The 21,918-nt window shown below is 39.2% G+C and overlaps 2 protein-coding genes across 4 annotated transcripts in view; one reads left to right on the top strand and one right to left on the bottom strand.

Moving 5' to 3' along the window:
* The window catches only part of DOCK2 (dedicator of cytokinesis 2), a 164,648-nt gene that overhangs the window by 66,887 nt on the left and 75,843 nt on the right, over window positions 1–21,918 (top strand). The gene's annotated exons all lie outside the window — the stretch shown is intronic.
* The window catches only part of INSYN2B (inhibitory synaptic factor family member 2B), a 30,243-nt gene continuing 13,425 nt past the window's right edge, over window positions 5,101–21,918 (bottom strand). For 2 of the 3 annotated variants that reach the window (XM_032703121.1, XM_032703122.1), the window contains 3 exons: window positions 13,481–15,630; window positions 10,380–10,454; window positions 5,101–6,985 (listed from right to left, as the gene is read on the bottom strand). In XM_032703121.1, the coding sequence (XP_032559012.1) occupies window positions 6,799–6,985; window positions 10,380–10,454; window positions 13,481–14,841 (1,623 nt within the window). In that variant the 5' untranslated portion in view covers window positions 14,842–15,630 and the 3' untranslated portion in view covers window positions 5,101–6,798. The remainder of the gene's footprint in view (window positions 6,986–10,379; window positions 10,455–13,480; window positions 15,631–21,918) is intronic. The other variant, XM_032703123.1, reaches the window with a different exon arrangement.

The raw sequence follows: 21,918 nt of genomic DNA, 5'->3' as shown, positions 1-21,918 counted from the left end.
TATTAATGGTTTGTCTTTAAGGATTTGCATTATTCTGCAAAATCCACGAGCGTCATCGACTTGATTGCTTTGGCCACGAGGCACATTGCATGTCTTTGAAACTGCACTGTGTTTCCCTGGTTATTTCTGTTGGAAAACCAAAACACCAGTTTTAGGTCGTTGCCAGCCAGAGCATGAGTCTCCTAAAAATTAGTCTCCTAATAACTGAGCTCTTCAAAGGAAATATTTGCCAGTGGTTGCTTCAAACTCCCTGCTGGTCCATCTGCAAGTCCCAGAATTGTGGCAGCTGTTTGTCAGGACTTGGTCTGTTGTTGTTTGTGTGGGACCCTCGGGCATTTATCCAGGGTCACAGCAGCAAATGGTTTGGAATGAAGACCAGTGAACCTTTCAGTTCCCTGCAGCCTCTGCAAAGGTTTTCTGTATCACGAGAAAGTGTCATGGATGATTTAATCGATCTGTTAAGGGGGATTTCTGGGCCCCATAAACACCACGGGAAGAAGCAAAACAGAGCTGAAGTGATCCTGCATAAAAGATCCTTCTCATTAGGAAACCATTAGGAAACAAGCTGCTTGCACTACATTGAAATGGCTTGGAAAATCTGTTCCTTTTTTTTTTTTTTTTTGCCCTCTCATCTACTGTAATTTCTTCAGCTGTTTTAACCTAAAAAGAGCAAATTCAATGTGACTTTTGAAATGCAGTTTTCTGAATGCTAATTATGCTCATAAGCACCTATGCATGTGTGTTTATTGGGCATTTGAGAGGTTTTTCACAGCAGAATTCCAAAAAATCACTGAGTTTCCTACAGCTGAGGCAACACCTCTCGACAGAGAAGCCTTTCAGATGTGAAAAAACTGTTTGTAATGAACAAAATAGTCTTTTGCATTCAGAGAGAACTGGCAAAATAAGGTGGTTTTTTTCATTCTCTGTGTACTGTCTTTAGTTCCCTGGGTTAATTTTCAGGTTTGCTTTAAAACATCTTGAGAGGGTCAAACTTGCTGAAAGTCTGAATGGTTAATTTTTTAAAAATGAAGCAGATAGTCAGGAATTATGTCCTGCAGAATGTTTAGGTGAAATCAAGTTGATGAAAGTATGGTAAATTTGGCAGGTACAGGTGGGACATGTGGAATAGCTACAGTCAGAATATGTAGCTGATGTTATACAGGTATGAGAGATCTCAAATGGGAATAAATCTGTTACTTCCAGGAGAACAGAAAGTTACTCTTCAGATTCTTAAATCTGTCACTACCTTTGTGAATATTGCAAGTATTTTTATATTCTTCTGCAGTGTGATTTTCTAGAATTTGAAAATAGTGTGGAAAGCAATGCTAATATTACGTTATACTGATAAAAACAGCGGTGACAATATACAAGACCTGTAATTCCTTGCAAGTTTAAATGCCTTGGACTGGATAGATTATTGGATTTTATTCTCCTGAGGTTGCTTTTACTTTTTAGCAGGGGTAAGCAGGTTAATTTTCATATTCAGGTGTCCTTTTCACAATCTTCTCTGTTGTTGGCAGAGAAGGCATTAAAAGGATTTTGGGTTCCAGTTGCCTTGATCTTTTCTTGCTGCCAGTGCCAGTTGGAGGCAAAGGGAAGAAGGTGCTGCCTGTGCTGTGTTCATGTAATTACTGGCAAGAGTTGGGCTCAGAAGTAAATAATCCCTTCAGGAGAAGGTGGTGGTGGTGGAAGAGTAATTTGGCTCTTTGCAGCTGCTGCAGAGAAGACTTACTTAAGTGCCACTCTTGCCTTCATTGTGCTGCTTTAGAATGTGAAGGTTTTAGCAGCTGCTTGGTTGTTTTCACACTTAAAAATCCATAAAACCTTGACTGTTTCTAGCTGTAGAAGTGTTTCTTAACTTGTGAAAAGGGGCGAGTTTGCTGTTTGAATATGGCTATTCAAGCTTTATCTTGAATATCTTACGAAATTTAGACTTTTAGTTGAAGGTCATTGTGGTGCAGTGAAGTCCTGCTGCAGGAATTATGGAAGTAAAACATAAAAGCACGGAGAACACAATACTTGTTTTCAGTCTTGGCTTGATTAGGTAAACAGAAATACCATGAATCCTTTAGTACTTCTAAACTTGATTCTGCTCACAGTTTCAGTTTAGCACGATGAAATAAGTGTAGCTACGCCACACAGAGAGGTTTTTAAACAATATTTATATACACTGTTGTGCACATGAGGACTTTGCCAAAAAGAAAACTCTGTGCTCTGTTAAGCAAAGCTACTCTAGAGCTTTCTCTGTGGGGAAATAATGAGCTCTCTTTGGAGAGCTGCTGTGGCTGGAGAATCCCATATATTCAAATATACTCATGGCCTAGCTAAAAGCTACAGATGTTTTGTTCAGTATTCCAGTTTAAATCCTTGCTCTACCTGGAAAAGCTGCAGAATGATTCCATAAATGCTTACTAGTTTTCCATTCATTTTTCTTTTTCCTAAACGTTTTTTTTTTATTATTAATTGACTCCTGAAACCTAATAAAACATCTCATTTTATTGCAAAAGATAACATCACATTAAAAGGCCTAAATATGTACAAAACATACATTAGAGAATAAATTTCCCTAGGAAGATGGTTTGTATCTAAGCTGGCAGCTCTACTAAGTATTGTGGCTTTTTCAAAAGAGTTGTAGTGCACAAAACTGTCAGAAGCCCTACATGAACTGGTGTTATATGAGAGAGAAATCAGTATTTTATCCATACATTCTTAATGTTTAAAGAAAGTTAGGCTGACTCCATAAAACAACGATTTCAAACACAGTAATTTTGGAATATACCATGTTCTGTGCAATGTTTTATAAATAGCATGTTTTAGTTGTCATTTAAATACATATTTCACAGAAGGCCCACAATATGTTTTAGTCAAGTGCTGTCAGGTAGCTGTGGTTTGTTTGGGTTTGTTTCTCATTGATTTATGGGTTTTTTTTGGGGTATTTCTAGATTTTTGCTTAATAATGTGTTTGTATTCCTAAAATGTCTTTCCTATTCTGGGAGCTGGTTTTAGGGATTACACTGTCATTTTGTAAATCACAGAAGTTTTTCGTAGCCAGTACTATTATCTTCCAACACTCTCCCAGCTTCTATTGCTTTTCCAATCTTGACATCATAAATTGCATAACATGTCTCTGGTAATTTTTTATTTCTTATGAGAATTGATAATTAATTCCTAAACTATTTTAAAAATATCGAACAATAAGAGAAAAAACAATGCTTACACATTACATTTTTATATAGCCAAGATTCTCCAATCAAGTGTTACAAAGCTCTTAAATTTTAGTTATTTTGTTGCTAGGATATACAAATTTCTATGTTAAATCTAACCAAATCAGTAACCAAGCATTACCTTTGTGCTGATGGATCTTGGCTGATGCATCCATGACACCCCCCCCCACTGTTACCTTTTAGTGTGACAAATAGTCTTTTGTTCCAATGTTCCCTTTAAAGTTTTATGGAGAAAGCCTTTTGTGTGTGACAGACTGGGAATAATAACTCCTGGCATTTAGTAGGTGTGGTTTGATTGTGAAAATATGATACTTTTTCTTTGGTAGGGATAATTTACTTCTGCAGCACTTTTGCTTTATTTTCAGTGAAATTATTGTGGGATTCCATGAAATGCCTATTTGTTTTCAATTAATTTTTCTTTTTCCAAAGAACAGCTGTTTGCTTCCTTTGTAATTTAAATGTTGTTTGTTATTAATTGACTCCTGAAACCTCATAAAAACATCTCATGGTAATCAGAGGCTCAAGAAAAGGAATGAGGGAGTTCTGCCTGTGTTTTAGATAACCCCTGAGTTGAGATCTGATATATATTTCAGAATTTGACTCTTGCTGCTACTGCTGACAAAAAAAAATAAAAATAAAAATAAAAAGACTCTCTTGTTGTTCTGAAATCTTGAAATAGAGAAGTCCAGGACAACCTTCCTGAAGGAGAGTGTTTCCTCCCAAGGAAAACAGATGTCTTGGAGGGGGTGAGTTTGAGAGCTGAAGGTAGAGAGACAAATGACTGTTCTCCTGTGGCAGCAGCGGGAGCTGAGGGTCCAGTCCCTGGATCCCTGCAGTGCTTCCCTCCTGCCGTGGGTGCAGATGGCACAAAGGGAATTTCGTAGCCCTCTGGGGGTAATCCAGACTTTCCTGAGGGAGAGGGAACTGAAAAAAGACCGACTTGAGAATCTGGAAGACAGAAGCTAATTTTGACTGGGAGATTAAGGATTAAAAATCGCCCACGGTTCTGAAGTCCATCAGACATTAAATTATACATCCTGTGAGCATTTATATCAGTGTAGTTCAGTTTTTCAGGAACATTGATGCCTGTTCAGGTTGTAAGAAAGACTTAGAGCCTTATTTACAGCTTCCTTTGGTGGCACTTTCTTAAACCAAACTCTGTTCCTGCAGAGTTCTCCTGAGCCCAGGAATTGGTTGGTGCTCTGTGGTGAACCAGAGTGCTGGGGTTTGTTTAATTTGAATCATCTGGATCCTTTGAAGATACAGTGAGGGCATCACATGCATTATGTGTGCAAACCCAAAATCAAATAGCTTAAAGGGAGGGGTTTTTGTGCTTATTAACAAAAAGAAAGACAAAAGATTTCATATAATAAATTATTATTAAAAATCAGTTCACTGAAGAAAAAAACTTCTGGTTTTACTGCCGTTGCACCTGTTGGTACTGCTTATTATTATACCTTTACCACAGAGAATATTAGTCTTAAAATGCTATTTTAATACACAAGAATAACTTAGGCACTAATAAATCCTTCATTATATCAGTTATAGAGTACTTGAGTGTAATACAGTGATGTGTTCTGATGCAATAATTTAATTCTTACCTTTGTTGTACCCACAACCTATTATTGAAGAGCTTTTCTGTCTCACTAAATCCATTTTTTTTGCTGGTAAAAATTAATTTCCTTCTGAAAAGCCTCTACAATAATGATAATTTTGTGCCTGTCATTTATGTACTCACTGAACTTAACATGGAATTGTTTTTTAAAAGTGTCAGTCCCCTCAAATTTTGATAAATTAAGCCGTGACATATTGCATACTTTCTTCAAAAAGACTAGTTCTATTAAAAAAAAAAATAAATTAGTTCTTCCAGACAAAATTCTTCTGTGCAAAATCGGTTTTAATGTGTTTTCAAATGTGTAATTAACCCTAAGTATTCAAGGAACAGAGAAGTGTACAAAAAATGTACAGACATTTTAAATTAACACTGCACAATTAATACAGTATGACTTAGAAAAATAGGATGCAGGGGTTAATCTATGGAATACCCTGAACCAGGGTCACTAAGAAAAGGTCTGCAGTACATTCCACTAAACTTGCTTTGGGAAACCTTTTCCCCTTTGCCCCCCATATGGAAGGTGACCACGTTCTCATGAGTAAAATAATAGTATAATCAGCCCTAAATTAGGTTCCATTGGCATTCCCTGTGCTGGCTGGTAAATCCATCGTTTTTGGAGGAAAAAAGTCAATGTACTGACACTTGATAAAATCTTTTCAGCATATGTAATTGTTTGTGTAATACAGATAAGTTCATTAAATTTTCTTTTTCTGTCCAATTTTGTATCATGTATCGACTTACACCTTAAGGCCAAAAAAACCCACAGCTTGGGATATTTTAATATAGTGATACAGTCTTCAAAGGACAGACTGGGCAGGTGCTTTAGTAAGACAGGAGCCAAAATAGTTATTCCTCTTTATCCAGCAGTTGTGTGATGACATCTGAGGGACCGTGTCCAGTTTTAGGCTTCCAGGTAGAGGAAAGACATCAAATTACTGGAGGCAGAGAGCCAAGCTGCCTGTGGGCTGCAGCAGGAGCGTGGGAAGAGAGGCAGTGAAAATTGGGTTTGGTCAGTCTTTAAGAGGTGAAGGCTTAGGAGAGAGGTTTTATTATCCATTTGTTCTCCATCCTGTTCTTCCAGAAGGTGCTTTTGGACGGAGCGAGGTGTGACGGGCACAGCTCAGAGGGCTGCAGGGTCACGTTGGATCTCGGGAATAACAACTGGAGCAGCCCCTCCCAAGGACTTTGGGATTCTTGTCTTTGCAGAGACTCAAAACTCAAATTCACTTAACCTGACCTTGCTTGAGTAGGGGGTTAAACCAGAGTTACCACGATCTTCTCTTGTTTTATGACTCCCCAGTTCTTTCCAGAGAAATCTCTTGAGTGGCTGAAACTTCTCAATGGGGGCTTTTTGTAATGAACAAATAAAAGGGCGGAGTAAAACTTAAACCAAAATTCCTTTTTTGTTGTTGTTCAGTATTAGATGAATGACAGCAAGAAAAATATTTCGGTGGGGACATGAGATAATGATGATTATCTCCTCTGAGGAGAGACTTGTATGAGCAGCATAGGTTTCCCTGAATTTGTTCTTGATGGTGTGGTTTGTTCAAAGATTAATGAAGTTCTTCCCTTTTAGTCCAAGTTGTTCATAAAGAGGAAATGAAAGCTGTGTGACATGCTTACCTTCATCTACCATGTTTGTTTTTTTTTAAAGTAGAGATTTGAACCTTGCTGTTTTTGGAAAGTTGAAAAAAAAGGTCTTTAGAAACCATATGAAAGTGTCCTTGGAAAAAAAATGAGAGAGCTTCCTTTTGAAAGTAACAATTTCTCTTTTGAAAATAGTATCTTCATGCACCTTTACTCAGTGAGATGATTTAACTAAATTCGATTATTTTGATTTTTTGGATACCCTAATTAAACATTCTTTACCTTTGTGGTTTTATAATAGCACATTTCAGGCCTGTGCTCCCGAGCTCTTTCTGTTCTGGTGTCTTGAAATATAAAAGGAGGCAAAGGAAGTCAAATCCACCAGAAGCATTTTCTTTTCATCTTTTTTGTTTTCCTCCTTAACTCCTTTTTCTCCGGAGCTGGAGGATCAGGTGGTGGCTTCTGAGGTGAAGCTGAAGCTGGATCTTGCTCTGCATTATCCAGTGTTTTCAAAATCTGGTGAAATCTTCCTTCTTGTTGTCTGAAGTCATATTCTACACTATGGAAAAATGAAGAGATTTAAGCTAGTAAGTGAGAAATTCCCTCTAAAAAAAAACCCTGGAAAGGATGTTTATCTCATTAGAATAACTTGGCATTATTCAGTAACAGAACATGGTGAAAACACATGGGTGTTTTGGTTTCTGCTTTGACAATAAATTCATTTTAATTTTTTTTTAAGGCAAACCTTTTACTTTATATGACTTAACAACTCCAGCATTTTGCCCGAAACAATGGGAGAAAAATTAAGGGAGAAAAAATGAAAGTGTACCAGAATGACCTTTCAATACATTTTATTCAAAGGTCAGGTTTTGATACCATAGTCTAACAGTCATATGCTTGGAATTAATTAAAAACTCTCACATGCTTAACTCTGTTAAATGTGAATGTCTCCCACTAGGAGACAGGCTAGGAGCAAAAATCTATGAAAGTGAGCCAATATGTAAGTCTTTGAGATAAGTGGTGTTAGTTAACAGGAAAGTAGAACTCATTTTCTCCACTGAAACCCCTAATTATTATTAATGTCAAATGAGAGCCAGGATGTTAATTAGATAACAGCAGATGAGTGCATAGAAATCAATGTAAGGTTGAAAGAGTCAGCGTGGACAGTGATTAAGCAGGACTGTATTTTCTTTATTTCAAACATCTTTTCTGACCAGGAGAGTGGGTTCTATCAGCTGTGTCCGCTGGGGAAGTTTTAGGAGGCAGAGGGAGAGCAGAAAGGTGGTATTTTTCATAATCCAAGCACAGTCTCAGGATTTTTGGGATGTCCCTTCAGGCCCTGAATTGATTCTTGGCACCGATTAGAAGAAATCTATAAAGTTAGTAAATATGTATATTCTAAACACTATTTTTTGTGAGTATTTTTATGTATATAGAAATCCATAAAAATTGTTAAATAATACTTTAAGCTTAATTAGAAGCTTGTTTGCTTATAATTCATGTGTTTGGGGGTTTTTAATGAAATAATACAACTCAGCTGGTAAAAAGAAAGCAGTAGGATTATTCTGATTTAGAAAAGCTGGAGAAGGATCTCTGAACAAGAAACAAGACATAACAAATATCAAAGAGGTAGAAGAAAGTGATATAAAATCGGTGTCCCTGGCATTTTATCAGCTTATTGCCAAAGCTGCAACTTAATACTTTTCAGTAGTCAAGAACAGTAAATGTTGGGTTTCTGGTATGTGTAAAGGTGGCATCTGCTCCTAGTCCTATTTTCTGCCCTTCTTCAGAGTTTTTAATTTCATGTTGGAGAGATCATCTCCAGAGGCAAGAGGTCGATTCAGTCTTCATTTAATACTGTCCGTGAGATGCCCAGAAAACTGGTTTTGTTTGCTGCTTGCATTTGTTTATTATTAACAAACATTTGTGTTACATGATCTAGATTGAAAATCCCAAGTCTGGAATCCCTGCTGGGGAGTTAATAAAGCCAAATATACCGTCACTGAGAGGCAGAAAAGCTCTTTATTACTTTCCTGATCGGTGTAATCCACACTGGGATTTATATGAGATTAACGCATTGTTTGACTCAGGGATTGCCTAAAATGTGTGTGATAAAGATGGTTCAGTGACAGCAACCCCACACCCTGCATCACTGATGAGCTGGGTTCTTTAGGAGCAGGAAAACTGGGAGCAAGATAAAACATTTGATTCCATAATTAATGAAAACAGGGATGCTGCGTTAGGGGAAAAATACTTGCACGGACCTTTAGGCTGCATAAAATATGAAAGAATTACATGGGTTTGTCTAGAGCAAACACTGATAATTTCTTTTAGAATGTTGTCTAAATTCAAATGTTAGTCACTCCCAATACTTTTTTCATAACCTCATCTTGTGGAACGTTTCTGTAAAGAGAAAACTGTTGTTCCCTCACTGTCTCCTGTTTCTCAAAACTAGAAACTTTTTAGAAAACCAGTGTTCTGTACGTGTTCTACTAATCATTGCCCTGCAGAGCCTTCAGGCACCATTATCATTACAAACTAGCCAGGAAATCAAAAAGGTACATCAGTGTTTTCTTATTTCCTCTGTCCCTTTCTTTGGATAATTGTGCCACTTGTTCAGGAGCTTCTCTGCATTGAAACTTAAAACCACGAGATAACCCTCATGGTTTATTCTTCAGCCTGTGGTAAAGGGTAGTTTGGACATAACTTCTAGAGAGTGATCTGTTCCTGTCTAGTCCAATCAAATACACAGAGATTGTTTGGTCAGAGATGATGACCAAGCAAAGGAAATCTGCTTTGTCTTGGATCTTCCTTTTTGTACAGATGCAGTCTTTGCTCTTGGATAAGTCACGTTACTTCCATAGTGGAAATTACTTCCCAGTGGGCTATGAAGAAGATGAGCAGCTTTGTCTCAGAGGAGTTGTGGTGTTTAATTTGTGATATCTTGGTTACTTTGGGATTTCACTGCCAGAGATTTAGGACATCAGTACCTGTCTGTGTGTTGAACAACAGGTTCCAGTGCTATGTTCAGTTTATAAAATTCTTTAGCAAATTTGGCTCACGTAGAAGATGTGGTGTGAAAAACACTGCCATGGGGGTATTTTCTATTCCTTGTATCCTTTAAAAAAATTAAAGCTATATTGCTTGCAAACTGGCAACGATAATAGTCTGCCATGTTCTTTGAAATAAAGGAAAAGGTTTCAATCTAAAAGAGAAAATCTCTTACCATTTGTTTTTGTAAATATAGTCAAGTAACCCAAGATTTGGGTTCTCTGCCTAATAACTGAGGCTGCAGAGATGAGAGAGTGTTTATAAATTAGAGGAAGCCTTATAAAATCCCTTACTGAGTGGACAAACCACCTGCAGAGTACAACCAAGACTTGGTACCTGCTGGTTTGGGGTGGATGGTTGGGGAGCTGGAGGCTCTTACAGTGTGTTTTTACAGACACAGTTTTTGAAACATGTACAGCTTCCAGGACACAGTGCTGCAACGTTTTTTTAGTCAAATTGCACTCTCTTAAGTTAATAACAAATAGCTACAGAAGTGAGAAGTGTGGGAGTTTAATTTTTGTGAACTGTAGCTGTAGCTCACCGGCACTTGGAGAGCTGAGTGTTTATCTTTTTCAAGATCTTAAATGTGTTACAGAAATCCCAGCTTTAAAAATGCAACAAACAGAAGAATTTCGTCCTCAGAAATGGCATCAGAGGTTTTGAAAGCATAAGTAAGAACGCTGTGAGACCTTAGTGGGGAGTTTCTATTTGAATTCTCAGCCAACACCACTGTCAATTGTTTTCTGCTCGGGAAACAAAAAGAAACACCTCATACACACCACTTGGTGTTCTGTTAAAAGCTGGATTAGTCATAGCTGAGACATTTTACAGCTGTAAAACACTGTGTTGTTCAATTGGAGGGAGATCCAGCCCCTGCAGAACTGTGGGAAGGAGGGAATTACCTGTAGATGATGCAGGCAGTGTTCTGGCAGGTGCTGCAGTTGTTCAGGTCTTGGCCAGTGTGGTAGAAGTTACGCCTGTAAGAGACAGCAGCTCGTGTAAAGTGTATTTATAGATACAGCAACAGGTGTCTGAACCTTTCATGAACAAAAATTCACCACTTCCATCATCCTTACTAAAAATTCTGGTGTCAAATTCTAAGTTAGAAGGTTGCTTTAAAAAACACAAACCCTGTGATTCTTGTCTCGCATCTTTCCCACCTCGCACTGTTTTGGGCTCTTTTAGGATTCTGGTTGTTGGTTCTTGCATGAATATTTGTTATGAAAACACTTAGACATGCAACTGTTTCTTACAAACCCACTTTAAAGTGTTTAAAAATTCATGGGTTTGGTGAATCAGTCTGATCTTTGCCCTTATGCTTTCCAGTCTTTCCTCTTCTTGTGTTTCCTTACTTGAGTATAACCAAGTGAGATTTCTGCTGCTCATAGCATGTAAATTTGGAGTGTTGAGAACAAAAGAAAAGGGATTTTTATATATAACACCAAATGGAGCTGAATTATTTTTATCAAGCTGGTTTTTTATCAACTGTTAGAAACAGTTTGAAATTGGTGGTTCATTTAGTCTGAAGGATGAGTAACTCACATTTAACAAGTTTTATTTGGATTAGGGGAGAGCAGTTGGTACCAAAATAAGTTCCTGATGGTTTTGGAATTAAAGTGGAAGTTGTCCATGTGCATCTATACATCTATACAATTTGGAATGTTCACTGTCACTGCTGGATGATTCTAGCAAGATGGATTGAAGCTTCTCATTGAATCCCAGTGTCAAACTTCAAGGTATTTCACAAAATTTTTCTTTTCAATCCTGTGGTGACTTAACAGAAATGGATTATGAATATTGCTGGATAATCTGGCTGTGCTTCCCTGCAAATTAAGCTTTGCTATGGTCAGATTTTCAAATGGAAACCTGGATTTGTAATTGGAACTTGTGCAGTCTCTCATCCAGAACTCCGTGTAGGGGAGAAGGTGTGGGGGTTCTTTCCTGTCATTTCTTTAGGAAGCACACTCCAGGTGGTGGTTGGATGAAGAATACAATAGACAAGTGATTGCTTAAGCTGGACACAGACTTGGGTCCCTGCCTCAAATCTTTCCTCTTACCTGAACTTTTGGGTTCTGGGGTGCTATAAATGTTTTTTGCATTTTTGCTCTCAGTATTTGATTTTGTCTGTTGTGTTATTAGAAAGTTGGTGGTAGAAAATCATATGGAACAAGCTTCAGAGAGAGGATAGCTGGAGCTGAGCTCTGTGGGAAAAGATTTTACATGGAATAACAATTTATGTGGGCCCAGTGGAAGCTAATAGAAGGGTTTTCATTTTAACAGCCAGATGGACATTAGTGGTTAATGTTTCCAGATAAAAAAGGTAATCTGTATGGAGTAAAATTGCATGCTAACTAGATTTCTATTATTTTAATTTTTTTAGTGAGTGTAAATTCATATTTGGAGTGTGAGTTGGAAAGTTATTCATCACAAATAGAAGTTAACTTTAATTACCAACTAAAATACTTTGTAAAAGAACAAATTCTTCAAAATGGATTTTTCTTTGTTTTTCTGCGAAAGTTTTAAGAAAGTTGGGGCACGTGGGAACAAATGCAAAGGCCTAGTGCTGGGTGATGTGAACAGGGCAGGGTTGTGCTCTGGGCTATTTCTATACAACTTGAACCCAAAACCCTCAGTGCAACCTTCCTGTGATGTTTGCACAGTTGGTGGAAATGTGGAATATTATCTGATTTACTCATTAATTTTAATCAGTAAATACTATTGATACACATGCTCTCATTTTAAAATTGAAGGTGCTGTTTGATGCACAAAGCAGTTGTGCATAAGTGATTATTCTAGATGCCTAAGCTGCCTGTGCTGAGGATAAAATTACTCATGATAACATAGACTTCATGTTGTTTCATCTTTAAAAAATAAATTAAAATGGAACCTTTATTATCTTAATACTTTGACAGATTTATCTACAAGTTTTTCAAAGAGAAGTTATTTGATGGATATACTACATTATAACCAGACAGAACTGTCAAGTTACATTTACTGTAAGTGGGAGATGCTGTTAATGGTGTCAAAGCCTGATTAGGATATTCTGAAACCTGCTTTGAGTATAGAAATGTTTAGAATTCTATTTTAACCTCTGAAGGTGTCCGTTCTTTAGACCTTAGTTGGATTTATAGTATTACTATTATTTATAATGCAGAAATAAGTGTATAAATGCTGCTGGCAGCCTCAGCTAGTGTCAAAAATACAGGTCACTCATCATCACTGAGCTGCAGAAAGCAGACTTCTGAAATCTGAGATTCTGAAGTGAGTTCTTCCCAAGAGTCTTTACTCCCTCTGTGTCCTTAGTTCTAATCCCTTTTAAGCACCTCCCTCTGCTTCCCATGAAATCTTCCTGACTCACTGAAGCTCTCAAAGTTCACTTGGCACTGTGGCTTCCCCCATTCCCAAGGCATTCCCTTGAAGCAGCTCTGCTGCTGGTGGTGTCATGAAACACAACCAGCAGTGTGGCCCCAAATATCAGCAGATGCTGTTCTCTAGCCACTATTCCTTCTGCTTGTTTTTGGAGGCAGTAATGATTTATAGTAATGATTTACAGAGCAGGAGAGTGGCTTTTGTGATATCAACTGAGTCAGCTCTAGGGCTGCTTGGGCACTACGTGTGTGTCTGACTTTGCCACGGGTTATACTGCAGGAGTACGTTGGACTCTTGGGTTTTGATGTTCTCCTGCATTCAGATTTTAGTCAGCTGGAGACTGATAATTTTCAGGTGTCAGGGGCTTCATATCAAACACCATCAATCTAAATGGAAAAGGGAGTTGTTAAGCTGTGTCTCACTAAAATTAATGAAGGTAGTGGCAGCTAAAACCAAACTATGAAGAGACTTTCTTCTCTGTTGAGGCCCAATTACCACAAAAGGCATAAGATGCCTTTTCTGCAAACTCATCTTTAAACATCAGAAGAGGTGTATTTTTCAGGAGCAAAGGTTAAAAGAACACTAACATCTACTTTACATCTAATGAATTACTAATATTAAAAATGCACCATACCCTTCACTCAGCGCTCTGGATTTTTCCAGGTCTTGGATTACATTCAAAAGGACTTTAATCTTCTCCTGGTTGGACTGCAAGGATTCCTCCACAGACTGCAGCCTGCCTTGGAGGGCACAGAGTTCGCCATGTGCCAAGTGAATTTGATTTACTTCACTCATCTCTTGGTTGCTTTGCGGTTTGATTTCGTTCCTTGGCGGACAAGACTTTGTGTGAGATCCTCCTGAACAGCTGTTCCACTGGGCAGCATCTGCCTGGGTGGAACTCTCCTCCATTCCAGGCTCCCATAACGGAGCAGGTTTTGGTGGGTCACTGCTGGTTGTGTGATCACCTGGTAACATCACACAGCTGGGATCTGCTTTGTGCTCTCCTGCCTGGTGACAGTCTCTGAGGGAACAAGGAGATGAGCTGTGATTTGATGGAGGTGACAATGGAGCCGTTTCCTTACTGCTGCCGTCTCTGCTGGCTACAGGCAGCTCAGAATCGCTTTTCCCCACTCCCCAAGCAGCAGAATGGGGATCACATTCCCTGCAGTTGGCAGAATTGCTTAGGCAAGGCTCTGCTCTTTCGGGCTCGGAGGACAGTGTGCTGTTCTCACTGCTTTCAGTGCCTTGGGTGACAGTAGAGGAATGACTTGGATCCGTGGCTGTGTCTGGTGCATCCATGGAAACATTTCTGTCCTGTGGAAAGCTCACGTGGATGTATTCAGGCACCTGTGTGGACGCAGTTGTCTTCTCTGACACCGAGGAATCCTCTGAGTAGATGGGCCCGTTGCTTTGTGCTTTTGGTGCTCTTTGACTTAACTGCCCGTCCCCCTCACCATTCCTGCATCCGTCCTCCCCGTGGTTCGTTATCCTCAGGTAACAGAGATCTGCAGACACGATGTCCTGTTCACAGAGGCTGCCATTGACCTGGATGGGATGGGCAGGCTCCGTTGGCATCTCTGTTAATGATTTGCTTCCTGTCAGCTTCTTCTTCTTAAAAACCGGGCAGTGTTTCCTGAGGCTGGGAGATGTTTGGATGGCGATATTCCGAAGCCCCTTCTGAGCCCTTGTTGGAAAAGTCGGAGAGCGGGTTAGGAAAAAATCGTGATCCCTAAATATCTCTGGTTTTCCAGTCGGGAAAGGCGCGTCTCGGGTGGGATGAGCCTCCAGCTCTGCCTTGGTGCTCACTCCATCCTCCTTGAACCGGACCTGCTGGGATTTGGTCCTGCGGTGCTGGGGGGGCCTCAGGAAGTCTGCAGAGTCCAGGCTGTTCCTTTTCAGGAGCACTGGGCGCATTTTCATGTTTTGCTGGGCCATTGAATCACAGTTTAGAGTCTGTAAGTAACGTGTTTCCTTGCGACCCATTTCATTTGTCATTCGACCCCTGCCTGAAGGTCGTTCCCAAGATACAAATTAACACTTTAATCCCGGAGCTGATCATTCTGCTCTTTGTTATCCCATGTACTTTTCACCGACGTGCTCTCCTTAGGGATCTCCGTTCAAATTTAATTGCTGACTAGACCAAACCCTCAGATAAAGAAATTAAATAGAAAATTTACGGAAAGATTTCCTGTAGCCAGGGAATGCAGAAATCCTGGTGTCTGAAGCTAACATGATCTTTGTATTACAAAGCTGCAACAGGCTGTTACACTTATGGTTAACTAATTTAAAGGTAAGGTCGAGTCTATGGCTTTCCTGGTGGCTCTTGTTTGACAGCAGCTCTCCATTAGTGATCCAGCTTTTTTATGATGGACCAGTCAGATGTGTTTTATTTGCATGTTGTCTAAACAAGAAGCATAATAACTTTTGGGGGCATTTTCATTTCTGATGCATAGATTTACTGCTGGAATATATCCCTTTATACCAAACTGAAGTGCTTTCTTTAGAGAGAGTTTTTCTTCTTCAGCCATCTTTTTGATGTTCCAGTTGAAACTAATCTTCCCAAACAGTTAAACAAAACGTAACCACTTCTGACCAGGGGAAAATCCAGCATCCAGTGGGATTCAGTGGGAGAAGTTACTGATGTGTACCTACTGCAGTTCCTGCAGGCCAGTCATATCCAAGGGGCTGGTTCAGTTGTGTCAGTTCAGTTCTGTGAATACTTTGGCATCAGAAGAGAGGTCCAGACCAAATAACCAGCAAATGCAGAACAACAGAAAACGTTCCCTGAAAATTAAAAGACAACAGCTGTAGTTGAACAAACTGGCAAACAGGGTAATTTTTTTCTACTGTCTCCCGACAAATTTTCATCTGCAGTGGTTCTGTAGCTTTGGCAATGAGATACTTGTATAGAAACTGAAAAATGTTTTATAATTTTGAGGTACCTAAAGTTTTTTTTCATATGCAATACAACACACCAAAAATAATTATATGTTTATATCCAACGGATATAAAATATCACGGGCCCGAATCTGACCCCAGATACAGATCTTAAAACTTAGATTTGAAAATGGCCATTTAATCCTGTTATGGATGAAAAATCAAACACATACATGTATGAATATACTCAGTTTGTGTGCAGGAGACTGGGCTGGAAAGCTCTGGTTTGCCACATTTGGCCAGGGCTCGTCATGGAAAAACAAATGTTGAACATTTTGAATGGCACTAAATCTTCCATTTCTGAAAATCAGTCAGGACAGTAATATAGTCACAGTAACTATGTATTACATGTGTGATAGACTTCCTCACAAATGTGAATTCTTCTATCCCCAGTCATTCCAGAAGAGTCTGAGCCCTGGTTCAGGATGTTCAATGAGTAGTGCTGGACCAGTAGCAGATTTTAATTGCTCACTTTCAGAACTCACACGTGGGATGTACCTGAATATCAATTATTTTTCCGGTATTTTTAATAAGTTAAACAATATCTGAATCTGGTTGCCAGAACAGAATAGGGACAAGAGGAGAAATTTATGCAAAATATGGGAAATATTCTATGAGATTTTTAATAATCCAACAGAGTTCAGTTCTAGGATTACAGTGATTTTCAAGGTTGGAGCTAAATTCCTAACACAGTGCTAATTTACCATTAACTCTGTTCCCTGTTAATTCACTGGTCGTTTCATTAGCCTTAGCACTTCCATTAGCTCAGTACCTTTTATTTAAGGTTTAAAGCATTAAACAGACTTTACCATATTTAATTTAGGAGAACTGATGAGATGGGTGCAGTGGGAAAGATCTTGTTACAGGATATAGCAAACTGTTCTGTAGCATCATGTAACATTTAGGCACTGTAATATAATTTAAGCAAAGTAGTAATGTGATATTATTCTATTATAAAGTTTTAGAAGAAAATGAGTGTTGGATTATTTCTCCGCGGAGAGAAATGTCACATTAAATATTGGGGGAATAAATATGTGCATTAGCACCAAATTTTACTTTGATGATATGCAAGAATTAAGCACTGAAATTACTGTAGTGTTTGTGCACTGGAAACAAGCATCACAATAAACAAGTCCAACAGTTTCTGCAAATAACATTCCACTGCCAAGTTCTGAATTCTCGTATCATCCACTAATTACTGGAGACTTTTTACAGTTTTGTTTGAGAATTTATCCAAATATTGCAGTAGCATTCTCCACTTCCCACCACAGCTGCTGTGCTCCAGGCAGATGGACTACTTTGAAACTTATACTTGCCCAATTAAATTCAGAAAGAAGCTTTAGAAAGCTAATCCTTTGTGTTTTAAGTACAAGTAAAAAGCCCTTAAGGGTTTTATAAGAGCTCTCTCCTTTGGCTGTAGAGACATGTGAGTGAGATTCCTGCATTCTTAATTTGCAAATTGCTATTTCAACTCTGTTGGTTTTTAGCTTCCTTGGCATCCGATAGTTCAGACAAATCATAATGAAAGTTTCGATGCTGTTATTTATATTAAATCAAGCTGAAGTAGAAAATACATGGGTAGGAATGCTCAAATATTTGGACTGAAAACCCAGACTGGTGAATTTCAATGAGTTATAGGTGTCTGTGCTTGAGTTCACAAATCAGTGTAACATTGCCAATTACTCGGTTTAAATAACATTTTCCCTTGCCCAGGCAGTAATTCCTCACTCTTTTCTGGCACAACAATTTACAGGCCTTGTTTTGCTCATTATTTCCTGCAGAGAGACATATGAAAAATTCTGAGGTTCCATTTTATAGAAATGCTTTCAACGTATTAATTTAACTTCACTCACTCATAACAAAAAGCATAAGTGAGTTTTAAGTTTATGTCTTGTGATAATAGTAACAGTTTGGGGAGCAGGAATTTCCTGGGCTTTAATGTGTGCTGTGGTTCCAAGGCCTCACATGCAGCTCTGCAGCCTCTTCCTCCCCAGCCCTTCCCGTTCCTGAAGCTCGAGGACATTTCATGCTTCACTTTTCCTTGTTTTGAGGATGTCAATCTGACTGATAGTGCTGCATTTTTGACTTTTAGGCTTGGCTGATACTGTTAAAGCAAATCTTGCCTTTTAAAGTCTCTCCCTGCTTTGTGCACACATCTCTTAACGGTGGCAGTTACTCTTCAGCGGAAACTTAGCTTTGCTCCAGCGTCCCTGTAATTAATGAATTGCCTGGAAAAGACCCAGGTGCAAATCCTGCCCCTTCAAACAACAATGGGACTGGTTTTCCAACCTGAGGATTGTGGGTTTGAGTTCCTAGGAATGCACACACAGCTCAGTTAGACTGCAAGGCAGGAGAAATCTGACCACAACAGACATAATCTTACTTTTCTTTGTAATTATTCTCCCATCTTTCCTGCCTCTGCCTTCCTGATTTCTTCAAGAGAGTCAAACACATTTTTTGGTTCGTATTTCAGTCTAATGAGTGAAGCTGTGGGTAGAGGAGTGCAGCTGGTAAAGATAAATGGAGATTCTGGGGAATTGCATGAAGTGGAAAACCATGCAGCAAAGGACAGTGGGGATTTTGGAAGAGTGCAGATGTGTGAGAGTGGCAGTTGTGGGTGTTTTCTGCAGTTTGTGGAAAAAGTGAACTATTTGATATAGTTTTCAAACCCATTCACCTGCAGTCGGTCCCCTTAATTTTCTATTTGACTGATTTGCTCAAGAAATAAGTGTTTTTCCTTATAGTGAGTGTGACATATTTGTAGTATTTTGGAGTTCCTTTATGCATGTTTTAGGGCAAATACTTCTTGAAAAAAAAATGCTTGAGTAGATTCTCTTCATTAAATGTCAGTAGGTAAAAGCATTTTTTGAGGACTTTCAACAGGGAGATGATTAGTGTAATTTTCCTTCTGCTTCTGAGCATCTGCCCTTTGAATTTCCCAAGTCCCTCTGTGGCAGAGGGTTGGAACAAGGTGATCTTTAAGGTCTCTCCCAACTCAAACTTTTTTGATTCTATGAGAGCTGACAGAGCTGTAATAACTGTAAGATAACATATTCAGACTCAGCAGTTTTCTGTCATATCTGATTTGTGTCTCATCCTGTATAATATAGATTTTCTGTGATGTGCAGCTAGATGGACATTTTCAGTTTAGAGAGCCAGCTTGATGTATTTAATTATGGTTTCCTAGGTGGGAGAATCATGATCCTCCATTTCTAAGGAATTTATTCGACTGTCACTTCCCATTCACGTTGCAAATCTTTCCAGTATTCCTAAAATATTTTTGGGACAAGAGGCTGCCCATGTTGGGGCCCTTGTGGTCTGTGTGCTCTCGTTCCACAGGCAGGTTCACCCCTGCTTTTCACAAAGAATAATCAGTGTCTGAAATGTAACTTTTTAAGTTAACAAGTCTGAACTAAGGCTCTGAGTACATTGGTTTGGATTTGCTTTACTTCCACTTCATTTTCTGTCTCCACCAGCAACTTCAGCAGTAGCTGTTGGCCAAGTTGATTAATTTGGCCATATCTGTTCTTTTTATAAAACTCATGTTGGTTTTATTCCTCAAAACAGTGAGAGATGTTGAGGATAAGTTTAGATACGTTTCTGAAATCCCTGGAGACTGCAGTGAAACACAAATCACCTGCTAGCACGAAGGGCTAGAGATGGATTTGAAACCATTAGAGCAGGATGATGCTGAAAATTCTCTCTTTTCCCCTTTTCCTTCCTTCTTGCCAAGGTAAATGAATGGAAATGTGCTGAAAGTTACTGGTGAGCTGCAAGGAGGAATATTTTCAGATGAAAATGCATGACAGATGCAGAGCCTATAAAGTCAAATCAGTCCCCCAGAAGTGCAAATATGCAGCTTATTGTGATACACAGGAAAGAGCTGGCAGGGAACAGGAAAGATGAACCTGCTGAGAGAGGTTTTTAAGTGGCCTCTGTGTCCAGGGACCGGTCGTTGATCACAAGGAGTCTTATTGCTTTGGGTCTCACAGAATAAAGCACATTTTATGAAGGTAAATGTGTTTATTATAAGAGATGGAATAATTGGTGTAGCAGAGTTTTGTGTCTGGAGTTTTCTCCAGTGCACAGCTTGCCTTGTGCAATATTCTTCTATCACTTGCTCTAATTGGGCACACACAGAATTCCTGGTTCTGATGCTGCTCAGGGCCACAGAGGAGTTCTCTGCATGTTCCTCTCTGTGCTCAGATCTTCCCCACAACGCTGGTTTGGTTAGTGCTGAAGGAGCTTTACTCGAGTTTACCTGAGAAACAAGGACTGAAGGAAAAGGCACGAACTTTTTTACAAATCCTGCTTTGTGAGCCACCTCCAGGTGGGATCCAGGTGACTGGGGAAGAGATACACAGATAAGGAATACAGGATAGGATGTGTAAGCTTCTGTCCTCAGAAAGGGAACATTTCAGTGATGGCAGAGATTATAGGGTTTTAACTCTGTTTAATTTTATAGCAAGATTTGAAAATTCCTGCAGGCTGGTGAGGCTGGGTAGAGAAGATGCTGTGATATTTACTGCAGCAAAAAAATGGACTTAGCTAAGCAAGTTTTAGGAGCAAAATTGAGTGTGGTTTGCCTCTAATTTGACTGAGATGATGCAATGCCATTCTGGAGGAAGTGCTGAAGATGCACTGAAAGATAAAGCCATGATGATCTCACTTCTCAATACAGCTTTTGGAACTATGATACTCAAAATTCATTTATTCTACTCTAATAAAAAATAAAAGTTCTTTTCCTTTGAAAAGACGATACATTCCATTGGCTGTTCCAGGAAGAAAGGCTTCATGGATTAGGAAACATTGTTATCTCAGTATTTCTTCTGGAGCAGGCACTGGAAATTGTTCATGCAAGGTTTAGTGTCAGGAGGCAAGATACAACTCTTTGTTCACTTAAGGGGAAAGTATTTCAGTCACACATTTATATATAGTGCACAAGCTGCATTTTTTTTTCGGTGTTAGTTTGCAAAGACAAGTGTACTTAAAACTGAGAAATTTCTCTTGAAGAACTGCTTCAATGCCTCCAGGGAGATGGAAGTTATCCAACGTGACAGGTTGGGGAGCTGGAAAGTGTCCAAAGAGCTGGTTCATATCACAAAATTTCAGTGCTCTTTCTTAGCAGTTTGAAAAAATACTGCTAAGTACTTGGTGTTTGTGCCACAGTATGCACACGTCTTACACCTTGGCTTACTCTGGGTTTATATTTAGGCTTTATAAAATGCTAAAAGATACATATGTGATGCAGTTCTAGAGGTAGCCTGTGCCTAGGCAGGTTTACACATCTGTGGGGGTATGGCAGAGGCCTCAGCTGTTTGGTTACAGGTGGATTAGTTCATAAAACTGACCTTTTGAACTTCCTCTTGGGTCTTCAGTTATAACTGAATATTTTTCCTGAGCAGCAAACTTCAAAGCTACATTTGCTTGGTTCCTGGGTTGCCACTGCCCACCCCCTTTCTCCTGATGAGACACTGCTATAGGAAAAACCACTTAAAACCAGAACAAAAAACTTGCTGAAGACTCTGATTCCTACACTTGAGTTGTTTGCATCATTACAATATTCATTTACTCCTAAACCCCGACTTTTCATTGTACTTGCTGCAGCCTCTTAACTTTTTTCTGCTTTGTTTTCCTTTTTTTTCTAATCAGTTTATCACTTCAGAGCAAGAATGCCTTGGCAAAGCTGAGTCCCAGGGTGCTGAGCAGTGTGCTGTGCTGCAGCTGTGTGCACTGCCCTGCAAGCACTGGGTTTGCAGTTACCATTCTCTATAACTTCTTTTTTTTTTTTTTCTTTTTTTTGCCACTTCAGTACGTGGGAGTATTCAGTAAATGTAAGGAGTCTACTGTTACTCTCACTTGTAGCACAAGGCTGGATATATTGGGAGACAGTGAGAGAGGAAACCACGCCAGGATCTTGCTGAAATCCCTTCTCCCGTGGCTTCTCTGTTTCCCACGGAAATATCGAACCCTGTGTGGAAGGATTGGGCCAGATCTCATCACAATAACAGGGCTGGGATTTCAAATTTCAAATCTGCATCTTGAGGCTTTTTTTTTTTTCCCCTTCAGGCCAGTATTTCATCCTCCTGAGCTGTGCTCTGTGTGCTCAGCTGAACGTCCCTCGCTGTCCCCTCT

This window comes from Chiroxiphia lanceolata, chromosome 15 (assembly GCF_009829145.1).
Source record: "Chiroxiphia lanceolata isolate bChiLan1 chromosome 15, bChiLan1.pri, whole genome shotgun sequence".
NCBI lineage: Eukaryota > Metazoa > Chordata > Aves > Passeriformes > Pipridae > Chiroxiphia > Chiroxiphia lanceolata.
Note: the sequence above shows the minus strand (reverse complement) of the source record. Positions and strands in the feature narration are given on the sequence as shown.